Here is a 24,874-nt window from a genome sequence, read left to right as displayed (position 1 = left end):
CCGTATAATTCTACATCGGAATTATGAAAAGGAGAAAAAAAGAATATTTTTTTGAATTGAGATAAAAACACTATCTATTGATGAAAAAATATTGATAATTTATAAACGAAGACATTAAAAATGAAAAAGACAAAAAATGTGACTTCCAACCCCGGTCTCCCCTACATTGCAAACGCTGAACTCTACGAATAGATAAAAAAATGTTCTACAGTTATTGTACACCTTGAAAAGTTCCGCGATGGTATATGTCTATCTCTTAGGGATAACCCACAATAACTATCTTTATCCTTTACTATTTTACGATGCGATTTCAAGTAATACAGCATCAATCTTTATACAATTAGATACCGTAAACACATTGCGAATTTAATATAGATCAATAAGACCCTTTACAGCATATAATTCAAATTGATATTTTCGACGATATTACAGTTTTAAAATGCAAAGATATAACGGTTGCGGCGGTAACGACCAGGGGCCTATAACACAACCACTACAAGTCTAACAAGTGTATGAATAAATTATACAAGTGTAGATATTCTGTAACATAAAGTAACTAGTGGGACACTGGTAATTAAGGGACTTTCTCTAAAATTATAGTATCTTTTCGTAACACAAAAATGAGACTTGTACAGTCGTGTTATGGAATTGTCGACAATTGTAGATTTTCTACCTATCTTGATTGATAAGTAGATTGAGCGTAATAGTGTAGTTGAAGTATTTCATCGTGAGCGTATATCTATAATTCGACTTCGATATGTGGTCAAGCGATTCAGATAGTGAAAAAGAAAATGGTCGTGCAGTATATCGCTATCGGGAGAGAAGTAACTTTGTCATACTGACAGACGGGGAATTTGTGGAAAGGTTCAGACTCAGTTGACAACACTGTCAAAGTCTTCTTCAAGATATAGGTCCAGCCATAGCGAATATAACGATTCGAGGGAACGTTTTCATAATTTTGCAGGATTTCCTGAAGTTTGTGGAGCTGTAGATGGAATCCTCATAAATATCGATGCCCCCACAAACAACGAACCTGTTTACGTCGATCGCCATGGGAAGCATTCCATCAACTGCATGGCTGTATGTGGGCCTGATTTAAAGTTTTATTATATAAGTGCAAATTGGCCCGGAAGTGTGCACGACGCGCGGGTACTCCGTAACAGTTCTCTGTGATGATGATGATCAAGGTGACGAAAACAACCTCAGAGATAACGAAGCACTTCCACTAACAGCAGCAGCTCGAGCTAGAGTTCAACAGTTTATAGATTATTTTAGGAAAAATAATTAGCGTGAAGAAGAAAAATCAACTTTAATTAATTAATTATGAAAGAGAATATGATTGTTTTTCACGAAAATAAATATTTAAATATGTGGTACGCTGGTCCTCTTCATAAAAAATGTAGTCTCTTCCAAAACTTTGTGTAAATTTGGATCTTGGAAGGTTTAGTACAGTTTCCAACTGTAAAATCTCTAGTTTGGTCTTGTGATTTTGCAGTTTCAGGTGTTCAATTTGCAAGTCAAGTTTTACTATTTTCTTGTCTGCAATTTCTTCTAGACGTGTCATGCTACGCTTTTGTTTTCCTAAAAAATGTAAACTGTGTGGTGGTAATTGGCCGATGTGAACAATTAGATAAATAATTAGTTAGTGTTTGTTTAATAAACAAAAATACATAAAACATTTTGATTAGTAGTTTTTCACAAACCAAACTGCCATTACTAATAATGTTTCATAAACTTTACCTATGCGGCTGGTTGAGAGTACGCCCGGGTCCTGCGTTAATATTCATGGCTGTTATGTTGTTGTGCTGCTTGTCTTGAGGTAGCGGTTCTGCATCGTCCACTTCGTCCAATGATGCTGGTACCCCAAGACCTACAATCACTGGGGACTCTTTTCCTAATATATTTAGCACCATATCATCGACATCGTTCAATTTCCCATGACCGCCTGTACCCCTTTTTCTGGCATTATCCACTTTTCCCTTGAAATGAAAAGCATATTTTGGATAAAATATTATGAATCAGGGCCTATGATTCTAATTAATTTCCAGCAATTGAAATATTTTAATTATTGAGGATTGACACGTACGGTTACTAAGCTTAAACATAATATTCTGATTCCAACAAAATGCAGTTGCCTATCAATATTGAAACACCTCGCATAAGTTCAACTAAATCATAAGAGTAACAGAACTAGTACACTACGCTTACGTACCTTTGTGATTTTCTTCATATTTTGCCATCGTGAGTCTCTGGCATATGTCCACTCTTTATCTGAAGGCATTAAACAAACACTTTTTGCAACATTTGCTAATTCTTTCCATTTCTCAACTTTGCCTTTTTTTCAAGCGGTCGGAAAAAGCACCGAATAGAATTTTATAATTTTCTTTAACTTTTTGTAAAAACTGCATTTTCCTCTCAAATATTACTTGTTTGCTAGCTATAGCTACAAATATTATTCCACTTGCAGTCCTTGCACGTCACCACTAACACGAAAACACGTTAAGACATGTTACACCACGAATCGCGTTACCGAAAACAGCAGGTAAATAAATAAATTGTCTTGTAGGAACAACATATACAAGTGTAGAATATTTTACTGGTAGCTACAAGTATATGGAATTCTCTTATGTTACGAAACATTAGGATACTTGTAGCTGTAAGCGAATTACTTGTAACTTGTAGACTTGTTACAATTTTAAGATTTGTGTTATAGGCACCTGAAGGCTGCCGCCTCGTGCCTATAAATAGGGCGTCGAAGACCGCGTTTTGCCTTACAGCACTTTATGATTAGCAGCGATCGCGTTTATATGTATATTTGGTATCAGCATTGCTCCCGTGCGGAGCCAGGGCGAGTCGCTAGTTTCGATTAAAATCATGGAATCCTTATGGACTGGAATAGTTTGTTCATTGGAGGTTTCTGGAAGATATCAAGTAACCTCTCATAAATTCTATTTGGATCTCTATTATCAACTATACTTTAAAAAAAACACAATAGATGAAAAATTTTCATTTGCTACAACTACACATCAATATTGAATGCAGGGTGAATGAGCACATAATAATAAATTAAAACGATGACCTTTATTGCTGTTATATTCATACAAAAATTAAAATAAAATATATGACGAAATCCATTATATTTGTTGATTTATTATATTGTTTATTTCCCTGGCTCTTTTGACGTCCCGAATAAAGATGAATCATATTCGGTATACTTTTTTTCGGTGTGTCAGGTGTCGAAATGTCTGGAAATACCATGGATAAATAAGTCATTCATATCGGTTCCTTCTCAATTTCTACCCCCGAATGTTGGGGACATTTCTTCTAAAATGTCCTTCAGTGTTAGTGGAATGTCATACAGAACAGTGCATCGTGTCAGTTGATCACTTTTTGGGCCTGAAAATGAAAATTGGGGCTGATGAAAAGGTTTTCTTTTGACGTTTGTAGCTCTTAAGTATTTCGAAATCGAATTGATTGAATTTTTGATTCGATTTCCAAGTACTTTTCTTATCAGTTTATTATTTTTAATTAATTCTAATTATGAAATTATGAAACAACAACAATTAATTGGCGCTCCGGGGCGATTTGATTGATTCCAGTGGCGTATTTGCTTTTTCAGCTACAAGAAAATCCGGAAAAACCTGCAGCACCTCATCATCTGAAGATCTTGATCTACCAATGTCCTCTCTTTCATAGAATAAAATGTAGGGTGTCTCTTGAGGCTTCAATAAATTCAAGATATTGCAGGACTATCGTCAAACTTAAAGCAGTCCGTTTCGTTTTTGACCAATGCGTAATAATGACCAGATTCAACGTCATAACCACAATGGATAATGACTGCATGGTTTTTTGAATTCGTCATCCTACCGTCAGTGCAACATGAACCTCTTAGAGCAGGGGTTCCCAACCGGTGGTACGCGTACCACCAGTGGTACGCGGGAACGTTTCAGGTGGTACGCGTGAGTGATGTGAACAACATGCTGTTAATAGCAAACTTGACTCAGCTCACGGGTCGCTAGAATAACGAAGTACCCATAACCCAATGAACGACCTGACATCTTTGTTTTTCTATTACATTGGAATTTATAATTCCTAGGATATAAAACAATAAAACACTTCAGGAATTTTACCTAGGAATCCCCAGATAGTACAATTGGTAAACAAAGGGTGTTTCATTTTTTACCTGCCATTCTTTAAAAGGATTGTTTTTTACTTTCATTTGGCATTACAGGTTTTTTGTGGGTGTTGTAATTAATAATTCTGATTTCGTATAAGAAAACTGAACTATGAAACGATTTTTGACGTCCTCTTCTACTTCAAAGAATTGTGCTGAAAAACCTAAATTATCGGCCAATCGGTCTTTAAACACACTTTTAGAAGAGTAAATATTATACGTTTATTAAAATATTTATGTCTCGTGGTACGCCAATATTTCTCAAAAGTTAAGTGGTACGCAGGTGCGAAAAGGTTGGAAACCCCTGTCTTAGAGGCTGGGTATATGTAGATTAAATTATCACATTTTATTTATCGAAGTTCCTCTGTAGTTGTATCATTTGGATATTTTGTGTAGACTTCTAGGTACGTTATCAATTGAAGCTTTTACTTATATAATGGATTTAGTATTTGGATCACTTTAGATTAGTATTTCATTCAACGAGCAAGCAATGTGGTCATTACTTGTGAGAATGAAATTTACTGTTAATCAAGTAATGACCATTTCCAGCAAATTGAATATATACTATTTTTTTGTAACTTACGAGTATATAAGGGATATTCTAAAATAAGATTAATTTGTGAAAAAAGTCCCAAAGATGAGATTATTACCATTAGGTTTCATAGCAAAAAACAACAAAAAAAGAATTCAAAAATACTTCATATTTTTGTTCTTTCAATCAATCATAAAAAGTTGGAAATTGAGTGGTCGAAATAGTAAAACGATGTCGATTTGAATCTAGACCCGTTTAAAAAAGCTAACTTACAAATTATTGTGGCACAATGATATTTGAGTTTCACACTATTCTCATTTCATTTTTAGGTGGAAAACATCAATTTTTTTTGTCCACATTACAAATTTTCAGTATTTCTCACTCATTTTCATTCCTGAGAACTAGTTTTTGTTGCTTATCATAAATAATGCCAAGAGACCTCAATATTTGAATGAAAAAAATCTATTTTTCAACAATATCATGACAGCAAACATCAGCATGATGAAATCACGAGTCAGTAGGAAGAATGGTTGCTTGATTGGTATTGCCCAGAAATAATAAACTTTGAGTTTGAAAAATGAGAAAATTTTGGGTCGGGAGGGATTCGTAAATATTCTTTCTTGAAATATTCTCAGCTAAATGCATCGACACGTGGACGTGTCTGAGCTGCACGCCTGGCGTGTCAGTATACACACGCCTGAAGAAGATATTACGTAGCAAAACACGTGACTAAAGTATCATCTATATATCTATATCAGTATAAAAGCTGTAATTTGAACAATTAATATGAATTTCATGTCAAACTTGTTTATACAGACAATCATGAAAATGAAATGAAGATGATATTTTAGTTTGACAATGAAGTGTTACTTGATTAAGTTATAGATTTTCATTAAGTTTCGGCCGATTCATTCACATATTTGATACTAGTTGTTGTCCACGGCTTCGCCCTCGTAGAATTTGGTTTGTATATTTGTACTTGTGATGTACTGTTTGGAACCTTTGGTGTAGTAATGACTATTACTGTAGTTTTTCCCAACACAAATCCGTTATTTTTAACACCTCGACACGTGCTTCGATCACCAAGTGATCATCTTCGAGAGGAAGATCAAACTAATCATACTTACAAAGTTATCCTTATTTATACCATACAGGTATACCATACATAGATACAGGTATCTACTTGTTCTAGGTACCTAGAACCTTCCGAAAGCCATACTGATCAGCGCTCAAGATGTTGAAAGCCTTCCAAATGTTTGAGTTAGTTATTTGGAAGAGTTTTCTTGCCCGTTTTGGGAATAGACTGAACGCGAGCAATCTTCCAACAAGAAGGAAAAACCCCTTTCTTGTAAAACAGGTTGAGAAGTCTGCAAAATACTGGTGCGAGTTCATTTTGCGTACTTTTTAGGTACGATGACGGGCACTTCATCAGGATCAGTCGCCTTGTTGATATTGAGCCGTTTCAGAATTCACCTGACTAGACGCTGTCGAAAAGTAATTTCCGGCATTGTGGATTCTAGTGTGGGAATAGTGGGTGGTGCCTTTTCCAGAAAATTGACTGTGGAGTGGGACGCAAATTGTTCAGCTAGTAGATTGTTTTTTTACGGCTGTTGTTGCAATTGAACCATCCGCAGTTGAACTAATTCAAATAAAAAAAAATTATTTCTTACCCCTAGCATATACGGGTAAAACTGAATTCTTTTCATCTTTCGCCAATTCGGAATTGACACTCTCCTTAATCACAACAGTACTATCGTGTTCCATTTTGTCGCACTTGCCTTCAGGGCAAGCTCCGGTCAAAACGATGAGAGTGGTTTTTGGATCGGTGGATTCAATGATGTGTTTCAGGCTTTGAATCAGCGGGCTATGTCTGTCGCATATTTCTGAAAGATGTCCACCGAAGACGATGAAAAGAAAGGGATCCTCCGGAGTTTCTTGGAGCGTATTCAGGGTGGATCTTACTGATTCAAATAGACCAGGGTCTTGCTTCTTTTGACCGATGAAGTTGCTCAGGATTTCGTTCTCTTCTTTTGAGAGCTTCTTCTTTTTTTCTGAAATGAAAGACAATATTAATCTGTGTGAACTTCATACAACTAATAGTACTACTGAATTGATACTGAAACTTGATGAAATACCAGCATATCATGCAATCTCTATTTGAGAATATCACTTTGGTATTGAGAATAAGGAAAATTTGAATCAACTACATTGAGTACAAATACGGTTCTAAATTGTATCACCTACTTACTGCTCAATGGGCTGATGCTTATGTCAATTATTTTGAAATAGTGACTGTTACCTTAGTTTTATTATTAAAGCTTTTCATTTTTTCTCTGTTCGAACTCGAGTTATCATTTTTTTTATTATCTTCTATACCAACATGACCGTCCAGAAATAGTCAATGTTACAATTCTAGGCCACGTTGCCTCGATGGAACATAAATAATTTTTGACTACGTCTCAAGCATCAGAAGTGATTCGTAAAAATGTTTTCAGGAGTCTTTATCGACAAGAATTTCATCCTTATGCAAAGAAAATGATTCATGAGTTGAACAAAAATTATTTCGACAAAAAAGTAGAATTTTGTACGATCCTCTCGGTGAACGCCAACCGTTATCCAGAATTGGATTATACTTTTATCTCTGATGATGTTATGGAACGAATTTCGTTAACCTATTGTTTCCTATTCTCATGTTCTCATTTATGCATGAATACTTCTGAGTACGATCCAGTTTATTTTCGCGTAAATGCAGAAACCAGTCGCTATCTATAAGGGAGCAAAAAATGTCCTTGCTGGAAAAAGTAGTACGATTTGTTCGACAGGAGAGAACGAATCTAAAATACACACATCGGAAAAGTCTAGGGATATTTTTATAACATACTAAATATCATAAAAATGAATGCATGAGGTCGTTTAATTTCGATTAAATTGGTACACTCGACCACCCTGTAGATTTCTATGGGTTGAACAAAGCCTGCAAAAACGGTAACTAATCTTTTATCAAGTTTTTTACAAACTGTAGGTTTTGGGTTAAAATGAATAATCTGAAAGTATCGAGTTTGTACATTCTATGCAGTTCATGCTCAGCAATTAAACTGGAAATATTGTGCTTTAACATGGAACGCCATCACTTACCATTGGCTGAGATGAATAGAGCTGTAGGGCTTCTTCAAGGTGGCATGCGACAAAATGATGTAGCTCTTCGTTTGGGAGTCTCCCAAAGTGTTATCAGTCGATTGCGGCGGCATTTCCGTGAAACTAGCAGTCCAGCCGAACAACATCAAGGGCGAGGACGCGCTACAACTGCAGTTCAAGACCGATTTTTGGTCTTAACCGCAAGAAGACAACCGACAATCACAGCACCTGAGTTGGTTAACGTGTTGCAGCAGACGGACCAGAAAACCATTGGTCGTGATACTGTCAGAAATCGACTGCATGAAGCAGATCTCCACAACAGAAGACCACTTAGATGTCCACCTTTGTCGAGAGGCAATCGCGGTAGAAGATTAGAGTGGTGTCAAGAACATCAAAACTGGGATGCAAATGATTGGGCCACAGTTTTGTTCACAGACGAATCCAGATTTGGATTTCATCCAGATTCTCGTCGAGTAAGACTGTGGAGACGACCTGGAAATAATGAACGTTTGAGACTCGTCCAGGAAGTCCACACATACAGAGGTGGTACAGTAATGCTATGGGGCGGAATCATGATCGGCGGCAGAACCGATCTCGTTTTTCCAAATCGCTCCCTCACAGCTCGACAGTACCTCGACACCATTCTTCTACCTATCGTCCGCCGTTTGCTGGTGCTGTTGGTGAAAACTTCCACCTTATGCACGATAATGCTCGTCCACATGTCGCGCGTCTAGTGACTGACTGGCTCACCAACGAAGGAGTTGATGTATTGCCATGGCCAGCACCGGACCTGAATCCCATCGAGCATGTGTGGGACATGCTTCAACGAAGAATTATTTCGCTTATGGGGAACATTCACACAACGTTTCAATTGAGAGAGCTTTTAATCGCTGAATGGGCACATGTACCTCAACAAGACATTGACAATCTCATTTTGTCGATGCACGATAGATGTAGGGCCGTAATAAACCAGCGTGGAGGCCATACTTTGTACTGATTCCATTTTTTTTTGTATTATGATTTTTTTTCGGGGTGCCAAGGAAGAGCCATATTTTTTTTAGTTTTGCTTATATGCGCACTCAGTATTTTTGACCATTTAATAAATTTTGTTGTAAGTTACATTTGTTTAATAATCACCCGTCAACTTTTTTTCCCTAAAGCGATCTAAAAAAAATATTGCCATTTTTAAAAATATCCCTAGACTTTTCCGATGTGTGTATATCGCTGTCGGCTCGCTGTAATAAAACCGCTTATTATTTATACGGAAATCCTGTTTGTGTGTCCCTATCCTCAAGGATAATAATTAACATCCGACTTCTGACTGTGGCGGCCGCCCAAGATCTGCAAGACCACCAGGGAGGAAAATTCCAAGGTAAGGTGACTTGTTTCTGGCGTACCTATTCAAATTCGTTAATATTATAAATACAGTCCACAAGAATACTCTCGTTACTCAACAGATGAGTATACCTTTCATTTGAATCAGAGGTTCTCAAACTCATTTTGTCTACCGCCTACTTCGAGAATTAATTATTTTCTAGCACTCCTCAATTTTTTTTGCTTCACTACATCTTTCAAGAATCACAATCGCAGTCATTATTTTAATAATTAAATTATGTGTGTCATGTGAAAATAAGACTTTCTGATGAGGGTAATGTGAAACATCTTTTTGTAATATTATGAAAACTTTCATTCATGTTATTAAAACACACATTTCAATCTGAATTTTAAAACTAATCTAATGTGAAGGATGATTTTGATGATTTTGATGATTTTTAACAAGTTTGTTAATATCAGGCTCGAATATACTCGCGTTCGGTAATCTGCAACCGATTTCTATTTTTAGTTAGCAACGTTGCCACAGCACTAAATCCACGTTCACACAAATACGATGATGGGAATGCTATCAAAAATCGTGGAATGATGGACCACAATCCAGGGTTCAATTGCGGGATTGGCTTTTGTAGCCAAAATTCTTGGTATCCATTTTTGAATATTATTTCTATTTCCTCGTTCGGTATCAGCTCTATGAGTTCTTCTTCCAGCTGGGGTGATCCTGCTGTGTTGACATTTGAAAAAGGATCCAACACCCAGTCCGGTATTTCAGATTTTAAAATGTCCTGAAACCGTTCTGCGAAATCACTGTGCAGGTTATCCAAATGTTGGCAGTAAACAAGCAATTCGTCGTTGTTGAAGGATACTGCTGACAAATTAGGAAAATTGCGAAACTCACGTCCGCCGATATTATTATTGTATAAGTGCAATTTGGCTACAAAAGCAATGACATTTTTTGTTTTAATCAAATTCAAGTCGTCACCATGAAGTTGGAGATTGACATCATTAAATAATTCATACAGGTCTGTCAAGTACGCAATATCATTCTTTGAAGTGATGAGGTTGTCCTGAAATTCTTTGTCTTTGTTACCTTGAGTCAGACAGTTACCTTTTGATAACCAACACACTTCTGTGTGAAATAGCAGTCAGTTGAAATTTTCATCATCAGCAACATAAAGCTGATTGAATAATCTGTCATTTAAAGAGCTGTTTCAGATTCAATTGACTGGTTTGATGATATATTGCAGTGTTTAAGGGAGGCGCTCATTCAAATTTTTCGCAACCAAATGTTGCCTATAAATGACGCAATGTACAGCTATGAAGCCTTTGTGACGTCCTGTCATAGCCGGAGCGCCATTCGTAGCAGCTGATATAATATTCTTCAGTGGAATTTCTTCCTCATCACAAACATTTTCCAGTGTATTATATTTGGTTTCTCCTTTTGTATCCGTCTCTAAATTTCTGGCAAATAGTAATTCTTGATATATTTTCTCATTTTTAATAAACCTCACGTATGACAACAACAATGCTGCATTGGTTGGTAAAGTCTTCAGATGATTGCACAATGACTCTTCAATGTTTTCAGCCATCTCATCAATTCGTCTTTGCACGGACTTTTACTCAAAGGAATTTTTTGGATAATATCTGCCGCTGATTCATAGAGCACAGTAGTTATTACTTCTTTCATTACCGGTAAAATTGAATTCCCTCCCGTAGTGTGGGAGGGAATTCAATTTGTGTGGGATTTGTGGGATTTTCAATAAATCCATATTTTATATATTCCGCGCTATACTGTTGTTTCTTTTTTTCTGCTTCCGACATAATTTTGTCTTCAAAAATGCAGAAGTAAAGAATCGAGTATTAAAAACTTGCTAATGACACCACTCACAGTATTCACCACCGCACATACAGCACTTTACTTAGCTAGTCGCTAACTGAATTCGCTTGTTTGTTGTTGTTTTACTTGTTGTTTATATGAGGCAGCGGGCGGGCCTAGTACTTTCGAAAATGGAGACTAGAAACTTCTCGTTTCGCATTGAAGCTTACCGCCATCTATTGTACAGTTTCACAACTATCGGACAGGAAATAGTTACTGTCTAGTCCTCTAAATGGTGTTACATGAGGAAACGCGCGTTAAGCGTGAAGGTGCGGTAAAGCAAACGCTTTAAAAAGGTTTTGAAAGCAGAAAAAAATTTTTCAACGCCCCCCAATCTTCTCTGTGCCCTTTACTGCCCCCTATAGGCCTCCAGCGCACACAAGGGGGCGTTATCACCCACTTTGAGAAAGAATAATCTAAATCGTCTAAATGTTCGATACTGGAGGGATTCGAATCCAAATATGACACGCCAAATTCACTCCAATTGGGTAGTCATATTGAAGGACTATTTTTTGAAGCCGAACCAGAATGGTGAATAATATTCCATTTTGATGAAAAATTAAGTTATGCCAAACAATAACAATATCATACAGTTATATTATCTATCACGAGGTGGAGTAGTTTTTCAATAAGATGGGACTCCTCATCATTGCGTGGTTCCAGTGCAATACTTTCATAGTAATAACTTTCCTGGTAGATGAATTCGAAAGAGAGATTCTACAGAATGGCCACTCAGATCCCCCGATTTGACTTCACGAAGCTTTTTCCACGGGGGATGATTGAAATTTGAAGTCTACAATATACAGACAACTACGGAAAGAAATTACCTGGTGTTGAAGGCTACTAACACATGATATCCTTCAGAATGTAAGAACGGAAACAGATGTTTGTTTTCAGAATCACGAGGGCGGTGATTGCCACACCGTGAGTCGTCGATTTTTGCCATGGCAACAGCTAAGGTGTGAGACTGTTCGTTGTCTTGATGAGACAGGCTTTTTTATGCAAATCTGTTTGCGCATGTTCTGTTTTCAGCTTTTTAAGTAATAATGCGTAGTATGCTCCTTTGATGGTTTTCTTTTTTGAAGATAATCGATTGAAATAACTCTATGCCTTTCCCAAAAAAGTGTTGCCATCACTTTCCCAGCCGAAAAAACACTATCTCCTTTTTTTGGAGCCGGTTCTCTCTTTGCAGTCCATGGTTTGGACTATATTTTTGTTTCGGGCGCCAAAACTCAGATTCATTGCATCTAAACTGCGCCAACAGAGCGTTGGAAATGCTCGCGTTCAGCCTATTCCCAAAAAGGGCAAGAAAAATCCGCAATCGATGTCCAGGAACTCAAATGTGATGCTGTCGTCAGCAAATCACTTTTTTGGATTATTGGTTTTTTACAATAAGTCTTTAATATACAATGAAAAGGGGGTTGGAGGTTGGATCCTTGGGGAACACCAACATTGATGGTGGAAGTATTCGAGAGATATCCATCGACGGCCACTTGCAGGAAACGCTCTTTCAGGGAAAGAGCCACACAAAAATGATTCGATAAGCCATAGCATCGAAGTTTGGCCAGCAAACCCTCACGCCACACACGGTCAAAGGCATTAGAAATATCTATTATTATTATTCATTTCCCTATTACTTGAACTGATATGTTGGTTATATACCACTGAAAGAGGAAAGAAAAAACAAAGGCAGGCTAGATTATCGACAAAATAATTTTCATTCAAAATACCATCGATAGAGTTCAACAATTATGGAAGAGTTAATTTTTAAAGTGGATTTGCCATCGATTTCGGAATGTTTAGAATCTCCATGATGAAAGACCAGAAAAAAAGTATGAAAAATCTCACCATCCTCGAATAAATTGCCGAAAAAACGAAAATTTAACATGCGACATCACATCAAGAACATCCCATGGTGGTTTAGTCTTCTCTCTGCCAAGAGGAACATCTGCGATTTCTCCCACTTTATTTTCAGTTCCGTAATCCGCACCATCTCTTTTGACTCTTATATTGAAAACTTCTGTATGTTCGGGACTGGTGATATCTTTTTCTAATACTTTCTTGATTTTTGACATTGTGGGCAAAATGCCGTCTGAGTCCTTACTTCTCCGAAATTTGCGAGTACCTCTTTGCATGACTGGGTGCTTCATTTGTAGTGGAATTTCGGACTCTCCGTTGATTATATTGTTTGTTGATACCTTCGATGAAACCGAAACAGTGGCTGTAAAAGAGAAATTTATTTTATTTGTATTATCGAATGATCTTATTACAGACAAACTTCAAATACATTTCACATTTCTTCTTATATTTTTTAGATTTCTTTCACATCTTCTACACCTGTTTAATATCATGTTGACACATTCACAAAATTATGGTTCGTTATTTATGAAATGCTATAGATATGAAGGCAATATTTCATAAAAATATTGCCTTCATAAAATTCTTTCTTCGTAATTTCTATTGGTAAGAACCTTTTTTTATGCACTGTCTTCACATCTTACCTAGTTCAATTTCATAATCATAAATACCAGTTCAGTAACATATTCAGTAACAAATAAAGCATTCTTGATCCAACACTAGACAGCGCCGTTTCATTTTTGAAATTGACTGTCCTCAAGGAACAAACCTGAGTAAGTGAAGAAAATGAGAGCGACAGATGACTCAATCTACGAATTTAGAAAATGAATAAGGCTCCCTAAGGTAGCTGCTGTGAAGTATAGCTCGGTCATCGACCATAGAACGGGTTTTGTATTCCGTATTTCGCTGCAGCTTTCATTGCAGAGTAACTAGTTGAAACCAGAGCCCAAGAACAAAACAAAATCGTGATTGAATGACAACAGACAGTGCTGTTTCAACTTAACAAGGTATCAACATTGTTGCTAGCCCGTAGGAATGCATTGCTGGATTCAACAGTCCTCAAAAAAGAAACCTGGGTGAATATTGGCGAAGTACTTATCTCCTTACGAAGACGCCATCAATAGGACCGACAAAAGACTCAATTTACGAATCATTCGTGGTACACCCTATTACTACTGATAAGACCTTGGGCGACTGAAACAGCGCTGTGTGGTGTTGGATAATAGATGCTTTGTTTTTGGGATCTGGTTTCATCTAGTTGCCTTGAGTGAAAGACAGAAGACGTGTTTCATTTGGCAGTCGCTGTCGAAGCAAGGCCTTGTAGGGAACTGCCTCTGGGAGCATGTTTCTTCATCTTTGATAATCGTGGATTTACTCTTTTGTCGGTAACTTAAATGGTGCCTCAAGAAGTGGAAATGTCATCCACCGTACTAACTCCGGTTTGTTCTTCAAGAACACTTGAGTTCAGCAATGCATTTGTGTGTCAGATCAGCACCACTGATGACATCTTCGCGAGTCGAAACAGGGCTATCTTGTGTTGCATTACGATGAAATCAGAGCCCAAATGCTCTGGTTTCATCTAGTTGCCTTGAAGTGAATGTGGAGGATATAGTCATACAGTGAAAGATAGAGCTTGACTTTGTAACAGACCGTTGCCGTGGTTTGAGTCTTCTGTCGGTTCACAGATGGCATCTTCGTAAGAGGAAATGGTATTGCCCTCATTTAACATATTTCCGGTTAATGAGTTAATTCGTATTTTGGCAATCGTCCAACTCTACTGTTTTTATAATGAAGTTTGATTATCTATGCTATCATTGATATCAAAAATCATGGAGAAAGCCGTAAACAACCATGTCCTTAAATATTTGGAAGGCCTTAACATATTGAGCGATCATCAATATGGCTTTCGAAAACAAAGATCAACAGGCGAGCTTCTACCATATGCCACGCATATTTGGAATAACGCAATCGAGAAACATAGAGAATAAGAGCAGTTGCGCTTGATATTTCTAAGGCATTTGACCGTATGTGGCATGAGGATTTGCTGGCCATACTTTGATGCTATGGCTAGTCTGAGAATCATTTTTGTGTATGGATCTCCAGCTTCCTGAAAGAACGTTTCCTGCAAGTAGCTGTCGATGGATATATCTCGAATAATTTCACCATCAATGCTGGTGTTCCCTAGGGATCTATTTTGTATCCAACCTTTTTTTATTGAATATCAACGACTTATTGGAAAAATACCAAGAAACCAATATATTGCACATCTTCACCGGCAGCAGGAGGTTCCATATCTTAATGAAGACCTAGAAGTGATTTCGAATTGGCGTGGAAGTAACCAGCTTCAATTCAATGCCACAAGAACCCAGGCATCGGTTTTCTCCAAGAAGATAAATGTCTCAGAACCGGATATGTCAGGACTGACATAAGTTGGTTGGAGATTAAAATGGACACCAATATGCCTTGGCACCATCATGTCGTTGAAATTGTAAAGGCTGCTTCTCAAAAGCTTGGAACACCATTCGAAACCAGAAAACTATACACACCTCAGCAACTTGCTAAGGTGTGTATAGTTTTTTGGTTCGAAATAGTTCCAATAGTTCCAAAGTAGATCTGCTTCATAAAGCAGACCTACTTTGGAATATTGCTCTCATGTATTGAGCTACGCCCCTAAGCGTAGCCTGAAGCTAATGGATTCCACCCAGAAAAGAGCCATCCGCCTGATTGGAGACACGAACATCACTTGTAACCTTAATAGTCTGAAACATTGAAGAAAGGTTGAAGATTTGTCACTCTTTTATAGATACTTTCACAGGAGGTGTTCAACTGACGGTATATTCGATTCCAACGAGAGCGGTACAGATTAGAAATATGCGACGGATTGTGACTCCTCATATATTTGAGGTTCAAATCAGTACACCCCGAACTCCACTGCTTAAGAACTCTTGCATTTGGAGAACTGCGTTTATGTGGAATAAACTTCTCGAGAATCCAAATGTTATTTTTAACACTTCGACATGTGTTTCGATCATCAAGTGATCATCTTCAAAGAGGAAGATTAAAACCCTTTTTTTAATTTTTTTTGGCTTTCTACTACTCCATCTTGATACAAAAAAAAGGGATGAGGCAATTTATTACCATTCATTCAAAGTAGAACTCATGTGAATGATATCTGATTTTTATTCCACAACGAATGTTCGAAATACAAACTGAGTAGAGAAAAGTATCTTCTATATAATTCAGTGTTCATATAGAAGTATTTGTTTCGAAATAATTTTTTTCTTTCGTGTAATTCAATGTTTATATGAAAGTAGCTGTTTCAGGAAGACTTTTTTTCAGTTTGAGTCTGAAATATACTTCTTTGCATGATCTACACATCCATGTATAGAGTTACTTATTTTCAAATTGATTACTTCCTTCCTGTCTTTGGAAGATTCCCTCATCCCTTTTTTGTATCAAGATAGAGTAGTAGAAAGCCAAAAACTTTCTTTCCCAAAAATTAATCACTCCTAAAAATATAACCCCTTCAATTCACATCTTTGTTTGTTTACTATGACATTAATTTCTTTCTTTGGGAGATTCCCACATCATTTTGCATAAAGATGGAGATATTGAAAGATAAAACCTTTCTTTTCTAAAAATGAATCTCCCCTAATAATAAACCCCTTTCAATTTTAAACAAGTTTACTATGGCTAGGATTAAATCAAATGAGCGAATGAATGTCATTACGTACCGTCATCGATGATATGAGTGGATTTAACTCATTCATGACATAAAGTGGTAATTTTATGAATGAATTCTTGCTTAATCTTGTTATGATATCCACATTGGTGCTGAAGAGGCAATAAAGAAAATATCTCATTCCGAAACATTGAGGATGACAGTGTTTCATGTGAGTGAAAGTACACCTTTTTTATATTACTCGTATAGTATACTGTGTAGCAATCTGATGAGATCAGAATGAGATCTGATTGGATTCCATAACGAATATTTGGAGTACAAACTGGATAGGAAAAAGTGTTTTTTTTGTATTAAACAATGTTCATATGAAAGAAGTTGTTCAGAAAATATTTTTATTTTGTGTAGTTCAATGTTTATATGAAAGTAGTCGTTTCGAGAGGGATTTTTCGTCTAGTTTGTGTCTGAAAGTTACTTTCTTGCATGATGTACACAACTTTGTTGAAGAGTTTGGAGAAGTAGAATGTCAAAACCTTCCTTTCCCAAAAATGAATATCTCCCAAAATATACCCCATTCAACTTCAAATGAAGTTGGTAATTGAAATTTTGCAACTATTGGATGGAAGCCAAAGGCGTAATAATATAATATTTCATATTACTTTCTGTGGTCATTCATAAGTATCATGTTGCCTGTCGACACAGGACCTTCCTCTCTTTGACATTTGTTGTGATGATGAATATTTGGACTAACAATAGTTTGAACAATAGTATTTTGCGAAAAATTTATCACAGGAAGAGGTCATCAGTTAGTTATCCTAATGTGTTATTGTTCCTATACTTACCAGTTTTCATTCCAAGGGCGTTCTGACAAAAGTGCGTCAAAGACTCCAAACCTTCTCGTAGAAGTTCCTTACAGTTCATCGTGTTTCTCTGCGCTATGTATGAATGGATATCTCGAGTAGATGGGAAGCTATGCTTGAAAGAATAATTGAACAATAAAATTAGAACAACGTGCTTTTTTTGCTGTTTCATTCGGACGTTATAGAAACTTTAACAATAAACGTATTGATAAAATTTCAATATTATGAAAATAAAATTGTTCTAAATATCATCTGAAACAAAAAATGAAAGTAAATTTCAACAAATCAACATAATGAAAAAGACAGTTATTATTTTTAAAAATATATGGAATTATCAACTTTATTTGACTAATCCGTGGAAAATCATAACATTTATTTCGAAATAACTTTCAGTGAAATACCCCATAAAAAATCTGTCGATAATTTTTTATTTAATTTGAATTCAATATTTAGGTTGTTGGCACAGCATATTCTTTTCAGACAGACACTACTGTGGGAAAGGTACAATGAATTGAATTTCATCAGTGCAGAATTCCATTGTCTAATATTATATAATATGATTCAAAAACAAATAAATGAATTAGAATGAATAGCTGAAAATGACATTTATATTAAACAAAATAATCCTGAAATGAAATAAGAATAAAATGAAAATTGAGCAAAAAATTGAAAATTTAACATTTAAAATGAAATAATCATCGAAAGATTCCAAGCCAAGTTACTTCACGACGTTTCGATTGTTAGTATCCACAATCTTCTTCAGCAGATGACTGGGTGATGAATTTTAAACTAGTTTATTTAAAGAAGGATGAGGGAGTATTAGTTTCACTCATTTTTCCATTTCATTCATTGATTATTCATCTATTCATTCCAATTTTATTTGTTCTTTCATAGACTTCGAATCATAGCAGAATCATTCCAGATTATGGAAATTATAAAAATAAAAATCATTCTGATCTATGGGATGAAAATCATTATTGCAAAGGAAATCAGAGTATTTTATCGACCTATTTTTGGGGTATATAACCTTCCACATTCTTTTGACATATGTCACTATTTGAGGCAAAAATATTAAAGTGAATTTTGGGTCAGGAACTAACTGGATTCGCCCAATCTACACATGTATGAAGTTTTATATTTTTTCAGATTATGGATAGTGAAAAAGCCCAAGAAAGGTCGATAAAAATAGTTTAAGCCATTTTTGAACTCTGGTTCCAACTATGTATGGATACATTTCTACTAATTGAAGGTATACAACTAAGGGTATAAGACATTTGACTTCGGCATAAACTACGACGTATTACATACAGAAAATAAAGGACAAAAATTGATCCCGATAGAATCTCTGGAAATTAATGAACGTAAATATGACATTGAACGACCAATTAGAAGTCAGTTTCTCACCACCGTTGACTTTATTTCCATGGAAAATTTCCTAGATCTGCTTTGTACCTGGTGAAACCTGTTCTTCAAACTACCTGTTTACCAATTAATAATCTCTATCAATTTGGTCGATGGTTTCCATAAATTGCATTGTAGAATAGTGTGGAGTACCAGTTCAACTGAGCAACTGCTATGTATTGAAACGTGTATTGATAATAAAGTCGGTATTGTGAAAATTTGTGATTATTATCATGAAGTGGATCAGTGTATTCAAAATTTGGAGATGATAATCTAGTTGTACTAACTTATTTACATTCAACTCCAAGTGTTGGAAAATTATCCCTATGTTCCGGCTGTCTTTTTGTTTTGATCAAGTGAAAAAAATATAGTGATGAGTTGTTCAAAAATTTTCAATGTTATTAGTAATAATCTACGAAAAATATATTTTTTGTCCATTTTGCTATATCAACAAATATTTATTGCTCTGGTCGGTCAAGAAATTCAAGTCACTCTGAACAATCAATTGGGAAATCGTCAGCAAGAATAACTTAGATTATCGACCCTACTCATTTCTACCCACCTTGTCGACTTGGCCCTACCCATTTCTACCTGAGGGGTGTACTTTTAAAGATATAGGGGTTGGGAATTTTCTCCTCAAGGAATTTGAAAAACACTCCGGAACATGCTGGAATATTCCGGAATGTGATGGAATGTTGAGAAATAGTTTGGATCGTTCGAAAAGTAACCTGAACATTACAGATCATTGTGGAACGAACAAAGGAGTTATATTATGTGGTGGCTTGAAGAAGGTTCTTGTTTTGTCCTGAAAGTCATGGTTGTGAAGATGAAAGGGGCTGGATGTTCCGCCCAGAACATTCCAGAGTATTCGACAGGATTCCGTAACATTTTGATACATTCTGGAAAGAGGTGGAATGTTAGGTGATAATCCCCAATGGCCAACCTCGGAACATTCCAATGTCATCGGGGTACGATCGGGGGAGTTATATTTTACGCTAACCTTATGTACCCCATGCAGGAAAAAGATTTCGGTTTTCACCTGAAGTGCGTGCTTTTGAAGATAAGAACAACCAGAGAATCCCTGAACATTCTGGAATGTTGGGACATCCTGAAATATTCCAAATTATTGTGAAACGATCAACGGAGTCATATTGTATAACACTCCTCTATCCCCCATTCGACAAGGTTTCCGGAATGTGCAACATGCAGTCAAACGAAGCAATTAATTTATTTTATTTGGGGGTGTCAGAGGCGTTGACTACATTGGTCATTAGTCTCGTGTCCTAGGTAAGTAATGTTAATAACTCCCCGAGCCACCAAAGGAGCATCATGTCTTTTTGCAATCCGTCAGCCATATAACGTTGCAGAATCATCCCATATCTGGTCGAGGTTGGGATCGAACTTCCGATCTCTTCCTATCGTGAGTCGGGCGCTATTGTTATTATTATCATCATTTTCATTATAGTTGAGAAATATTTGAGATAATCGAATGTAATGACGTTTTTCAGATAACAATTATCATATAAAATAGAATAGAAATTGTTAGAATCCATCCGCTAAACTGAAATTCTCAAATATCGTAAGTGTATAGTATAGTAGTGTTCATTTCCTCTTCCGGAATATTCACGAAATATATTTCTGAATTATAAAATGAAACTGCAGCTATACCAGTACTGGTCTCCATTTTGTCTAAATCTTCACTTGAAGAATTGAATTGATAACTAGAATCTTCAACGTCTGGCGTGAAACAATTCATATCGAAAACTTATGAAACTACTTTTGAAACTGAAACGATCATAAAATTCTTACAGATCTGAAAAATGCTGTTAGCATATGTGGGTGCCCCTCACCAGTTTTTTAAACTATTATAAACAAGGTGAAAAACAAATCAAGTACCAATACCCTCAAGTTTAAAAAAAACTAATTAATAAAGGGTTTTACAAAAACCGCGAAACGTGTTTCGCTATACAATAGCTTCCTCAAGCGTAAACTAAAAGTTACTAAATTAGAAGTAACTATATTACAATAAATAGATTTGGAAAGCTGAATATAATTATTGAATGAATGAATCGAAGAGGTTTTTGTATTAAAGTGTTATAATTTTTAAAATTCTTGTAAAGCGCTTTCGACTTTCGTCATAGAAGTTTAGTGAAAATTGAAGTTGCAATAAATTTTTGATTGAGAAATTTGGAAAATTGTTTGAGATTACTTACTTGTCAGGCAACAGGAAGTATCAAAATAAGTAAGTACATGGCACATTTGTAATATTTGACTTATATAAAACAAAATAGGCTGATAGCCAGGAAAATACATTTTTGGATTGAGGCCATGTGGTTCAGTCAAAGTTTTATATGAAAGAAGGACAATTTGAGACAGGATGTGTCAAGTGTCATGTTGAAAGTAATGGTACCAACTTGAGGAGTGATCCATTATTGATTTAAATGTATTTATAGTATCAAATATTAACATCTTATCATGTTAACATCTTAACATCTGACTCTACTGAAACAGATATATTGATTTCATTTAAATTTTGCATTTCCCAAGATTTTTTTGTTTTCAATAATAAATTTTACAGTCAACCTGTAGGCCTAGCAATGGGTAACCCTCTTTCACCTTTCCTAGCCGACATTTTCGTGGAAAATTCAGAAAATTCCTTCATCATTAATAAAATTGATAAGATTCTCAGCTGGTACAGATATGTCGATGACTGCCTGGTTTTCATAGATGACAAGTCTAATTTGGCACATGGTATCTTAGATTCCCTTGAAATTGAAATTAAAAAAATAATAAATCAAACTTTTTAGATTTTATCATAACAAAAATTAACAACAAATTAGATTTTTTCATTTACAGAAAACCAACCCAGACTGATTATGTCATCCCTTTCAATTCATTTCATCCTATGCAACATAAAATGGTCTTCTTCAATTGTTATGTCAACAGATTGTTAAACATCCCGTTATCACCCTCCAATTTTAATTTAGAATTAAATACATTCAAACAGATTGCTGTGAACAATGGTTATCAACTATCTATTATTCATAAATTAATCAGTAAATTTAAACACAGGTCAGATAGAAGATTGGCCTTCAACTCTACCACCTTGGTTAATTCACCTTCTGTGAAATATTTTTCCCTACCTTATTTTCATCAAAATATGTGTATTGTTATTTCTAAATTTATAGAAAATACCATACCTGGCACAAAAATTTCTTTTAAATCTCAAAATAACTTGAGTAACTTTTTAGTAAATTCCAAAGACAAAATCAATAAATTACACAGAAGTGTAGTCTAGAAGCTTCACTGCTCTGATTGTTCGGTATCTTACATGGGTAGAACCTGTAGACCTCTTTTTACTCGTATTAATGAACATTTGAAAAACCTGAAAAATCTGCTTTTGGCCACCACATTGAATTTAATAATCATAACTTTACTCCCAAAAGAAATTCCAAAATATTACATGAAATAGATAATAAAAATTTCCTTAGGCTTGACTTGTTTGAAGAGTTGGAGATTTTCAAAGAACTTTCAAATAACGATCATTGTTTGAATATTCAGGTTAACTTAAACAGAGATTTCCTTTCCCTTTATAAAAAGGTTATGAATTATCAAATAATCAAATTTGTTACTAATATTTGATACTTTAAATACTTTTAAATCCATAATGGATCACTCCTCAAGTTGGTACCATTATTTTTAACATGACACTTGACACATCCTGTCTCAAATTGTCCTTCTTTCATATAATACTTTGACTGAACCACATGGCCTCAATCTAAAAATGTATTTTCTTGGCTATCAGCCTATTTTGTTTTATATAAGTCAAATATTACAAATGTGCCATGTACTTATTTTGATACTTCCTGTTGCCTGACAAGTAAGTAATCCCAAACAATTTTCCAAATTTCTCAATCAATTTTCACTAAACTTCCTTTTCAATTAGATCACTTACTTTCAGGTGAGCACTGATGATGACGAAAGTCCAAAGCCCTTTTCGAGAATTTTAAAAATTATATACTTCAATACAAAAACCTCTTCGATTCATTTATATTACAATAGTCTCTGGTCTGGATTGCTGGCCATACTGGCCTGGAAGGCAACAAAGCTACTAACTCCCTTGCAAAGGAGGGTTTCATTGGACCAGAATCTGTCATTGGCATCGCTTTAGGCTTTGTCAAACAAACTTTGAACGCCTGGATAGCAAGAAGATTAATGGACTTCTGGCAGAATCTTCCAGGATTGACTCACTCCAAGACGTTTATTCACCCTTTGAAGCTTGATACCAAACATATGTTGGACTTCAGTATGGATGAACTACGATGTCTAACAGGCCTTCTTACAGGTCACTGTCATTTGCAACTCTGCACCAAAAACTTTGAAAACATTATTTCACTTTAAAAAAAAATTGACCGTGGTTAACACCATAGTTATGCAATTCGTAATATTACAGGCTTTTAAGATAAACCGTCGTATCATTTTAGCAAATTTTTTTTCGTAGTCCCCATTTTAAAAAAATGGGTAAGAAAATAAAACTTCGCTCAGATAGCCATGACTTTAAATCTAGATGTATTTTTCAATGCTGAACAACTTTTCCAAATAACTTTTCTCGAAATTTTTCAAAATAGGAGCACTTTACTCTTGTCTCAAAATCAAATATTTGAAGACTCTTCGTATATTACGTGTGTTTTACTGTATTTTGTTGGTGCATGTAAAGTTTTAGGGGATGCACAAACTTTTATCAGGAATAACTTTCTGTCGAAAAACCCTTAATAAATAAGTTTCCCATACGGTGCATACTTTGGGGATGGCACTGTATAATCTTAGAAGCAACTCATGTTGTGAAAGAAGGGTCATTTGTATCAAAATAATTTTTTGGGAGACCTAAGTGTGTATATGATGTGTATCTAAAACCGCTCGAATGAAAAGTTTGACTTCAAATTCTTGATCAGCCATCCATAAAATTTACCAAAAAGTTATCAATATATCATAAATTTTACTTTAACTCTCGCCATCTCCTGCATTTCCAAAAACTTTATTCCTGCTATCGAACTGGGAATTTTGCCGCTATCCGCGAAAAACAAGACCACGCTGATCTGATGGTTTGTCGTGTCCAAAGTACATACTCCTACAAAGAAAAAAACAGTTTGTTAAGTAAACATGTCCAAACGTACGTTGATGACTTACCCGGCGTGGATATTAAATAGAAATAAACGCAACAAAGTTTAAAAATATATCGAAATGTCATCGTGTTTCACTTTCATCTCATTGTGAGTGACGTTGTCAGGAAAAGCGATTTCCTATGTTTTAATAGCCCTGGTTATGTCCCAGCTGACTGGAGTAGCTCTATGCGTAAATTTGAATAGGGCTATTTCTGTCAGCAACTGCAAGATATTAATAAGCAACTGCTATTATTATGAAATTCGATACGGTAAGTTATGAAACCGTATTATTTATGCATTTGCGCCAAGATTAATGAGTCATGGAGTGATTTTTATATTGAGCTATTATTTTTGATGTAATTGTAACATGAAGTAATTACTTGGATGAATCAATGGATATTTTTGGAAAATGCCTTTCATTGGATTTCTAAAATAATATTTACGATTGTGACCCGATTTTACATCAATCTACTTCGATGCTATTGTTCTTTAAAACTATTTATTTGAAACGATCAATAGAAGAAAATAGGTTGCTATTGGCAGAAGAACTACTGGAAACTGCTTTGAACGATTTTCAAGAAAATATAATAATAGCTTCAGATGAAAAAAATGTAGATTTGCGAGTTTTCACGTGCCTTTGATGGTGTTTTTCATGTGTTCTTCGCTTGATTTTCAAACTAGAACAATATGGTTATAAGGGATATGCCCTTGAATTTGATGAAATCATACTCAAGTATAGCTTTACGACCAAAACGTGTCTGAAGACTGTATTGAGGAGAAATACATTCGTATAAGAAAATGAATATTTCGTTGGTTCTGGTGAATTCCCGCCGGCATCTTGGCTAATACTACGCTGGATATTGAAT

General features: G+C 35.6%; 2 protein-coding genes across 3 annotated transcripts in view; one reads left to right on the top strand and one right to left on the bottom strand.

The window, feature by feature from the left end:
- Positions 1-24,874, top strand: part of Msp300 (Muscle-specific protein 300 kDa) — a 409,159-nt gene that overhangs the window by 11,518 nt on the left and 372,767 nt on the right. The window lies entirely within an intron of this gene.
- Positions 3,063-24,184, bottom strand: LOC111505804 (uncharacterized). Of its 2 annotated transcripts, XM_074174343.1 has the most exons (7): positions 24,034-24,184; positions 23,847-23,974; positions 17,428-17,560; positions 12,898-13,270; positions 6,377-6,757; positions 3,301-3,396; positions 3,063-3,245 (listed from the first exon to the last, which is right to left on the bottom strand). In XM_074174343.1, coding segments are annotated over exons 1-5 (696 nt in total). In that variant the 5' UTR covers positions 24,095-24,184; the 3' UTR covers positions 3,063-3,245; positions 3,301-3,396; positions 6,377-6,756. The 2 variants fall into 2 exon arrangements, with proteins under 2 accessions (XP_074030444.1, XP_074030439.1); XM_074174338.1 differs by having other exon boundaries at positions 3,063-3,396.

Source organism: Leptinotarsa decemlineata, unplaced genomic scaffold (assembly GCF_025532065.1).
Source record: "Leptinotarsa decemlineata unplaced genomic scaffold, Ldec_3_MD MMD2_P_RNA_scaffold_12, whole genome shotgun sequence".
Classification (NCBI taxonomy): domain Eukaryota; kingdom Metazoa; phylum Arthropoda; class Insecta; order Coleoptera; family Chrysomelidae; genus Leptinotarsa; species Leptinotarsa decemlineata.
This window is presented reverse-complemented; position numbering and strand designations above follow the sequence as displayed.

Coding starts and splice junctions, on each gene's coding strand:
- LOC111505804 (XM_074174338.1), bottom strand. CDS start 24,094: ATGACATTTCGATATATTTTTAAACTTTGTTGCGTTTATTTCTATTTA. Junction 23,975..24,033: donor CTATTTAATATCCACGCCGG/GTAAGTCATCAA, acceptor TTTTCTTTGTAG/GAGTATGTACTTTGGACACG. Junction 17,561..23,846: donor AGGAGATGGCGAGAGTTAAA/GTAAAATTTATG, acceptor TATTCTTTCAAG/CATAGCTTCCCATCTACTCG.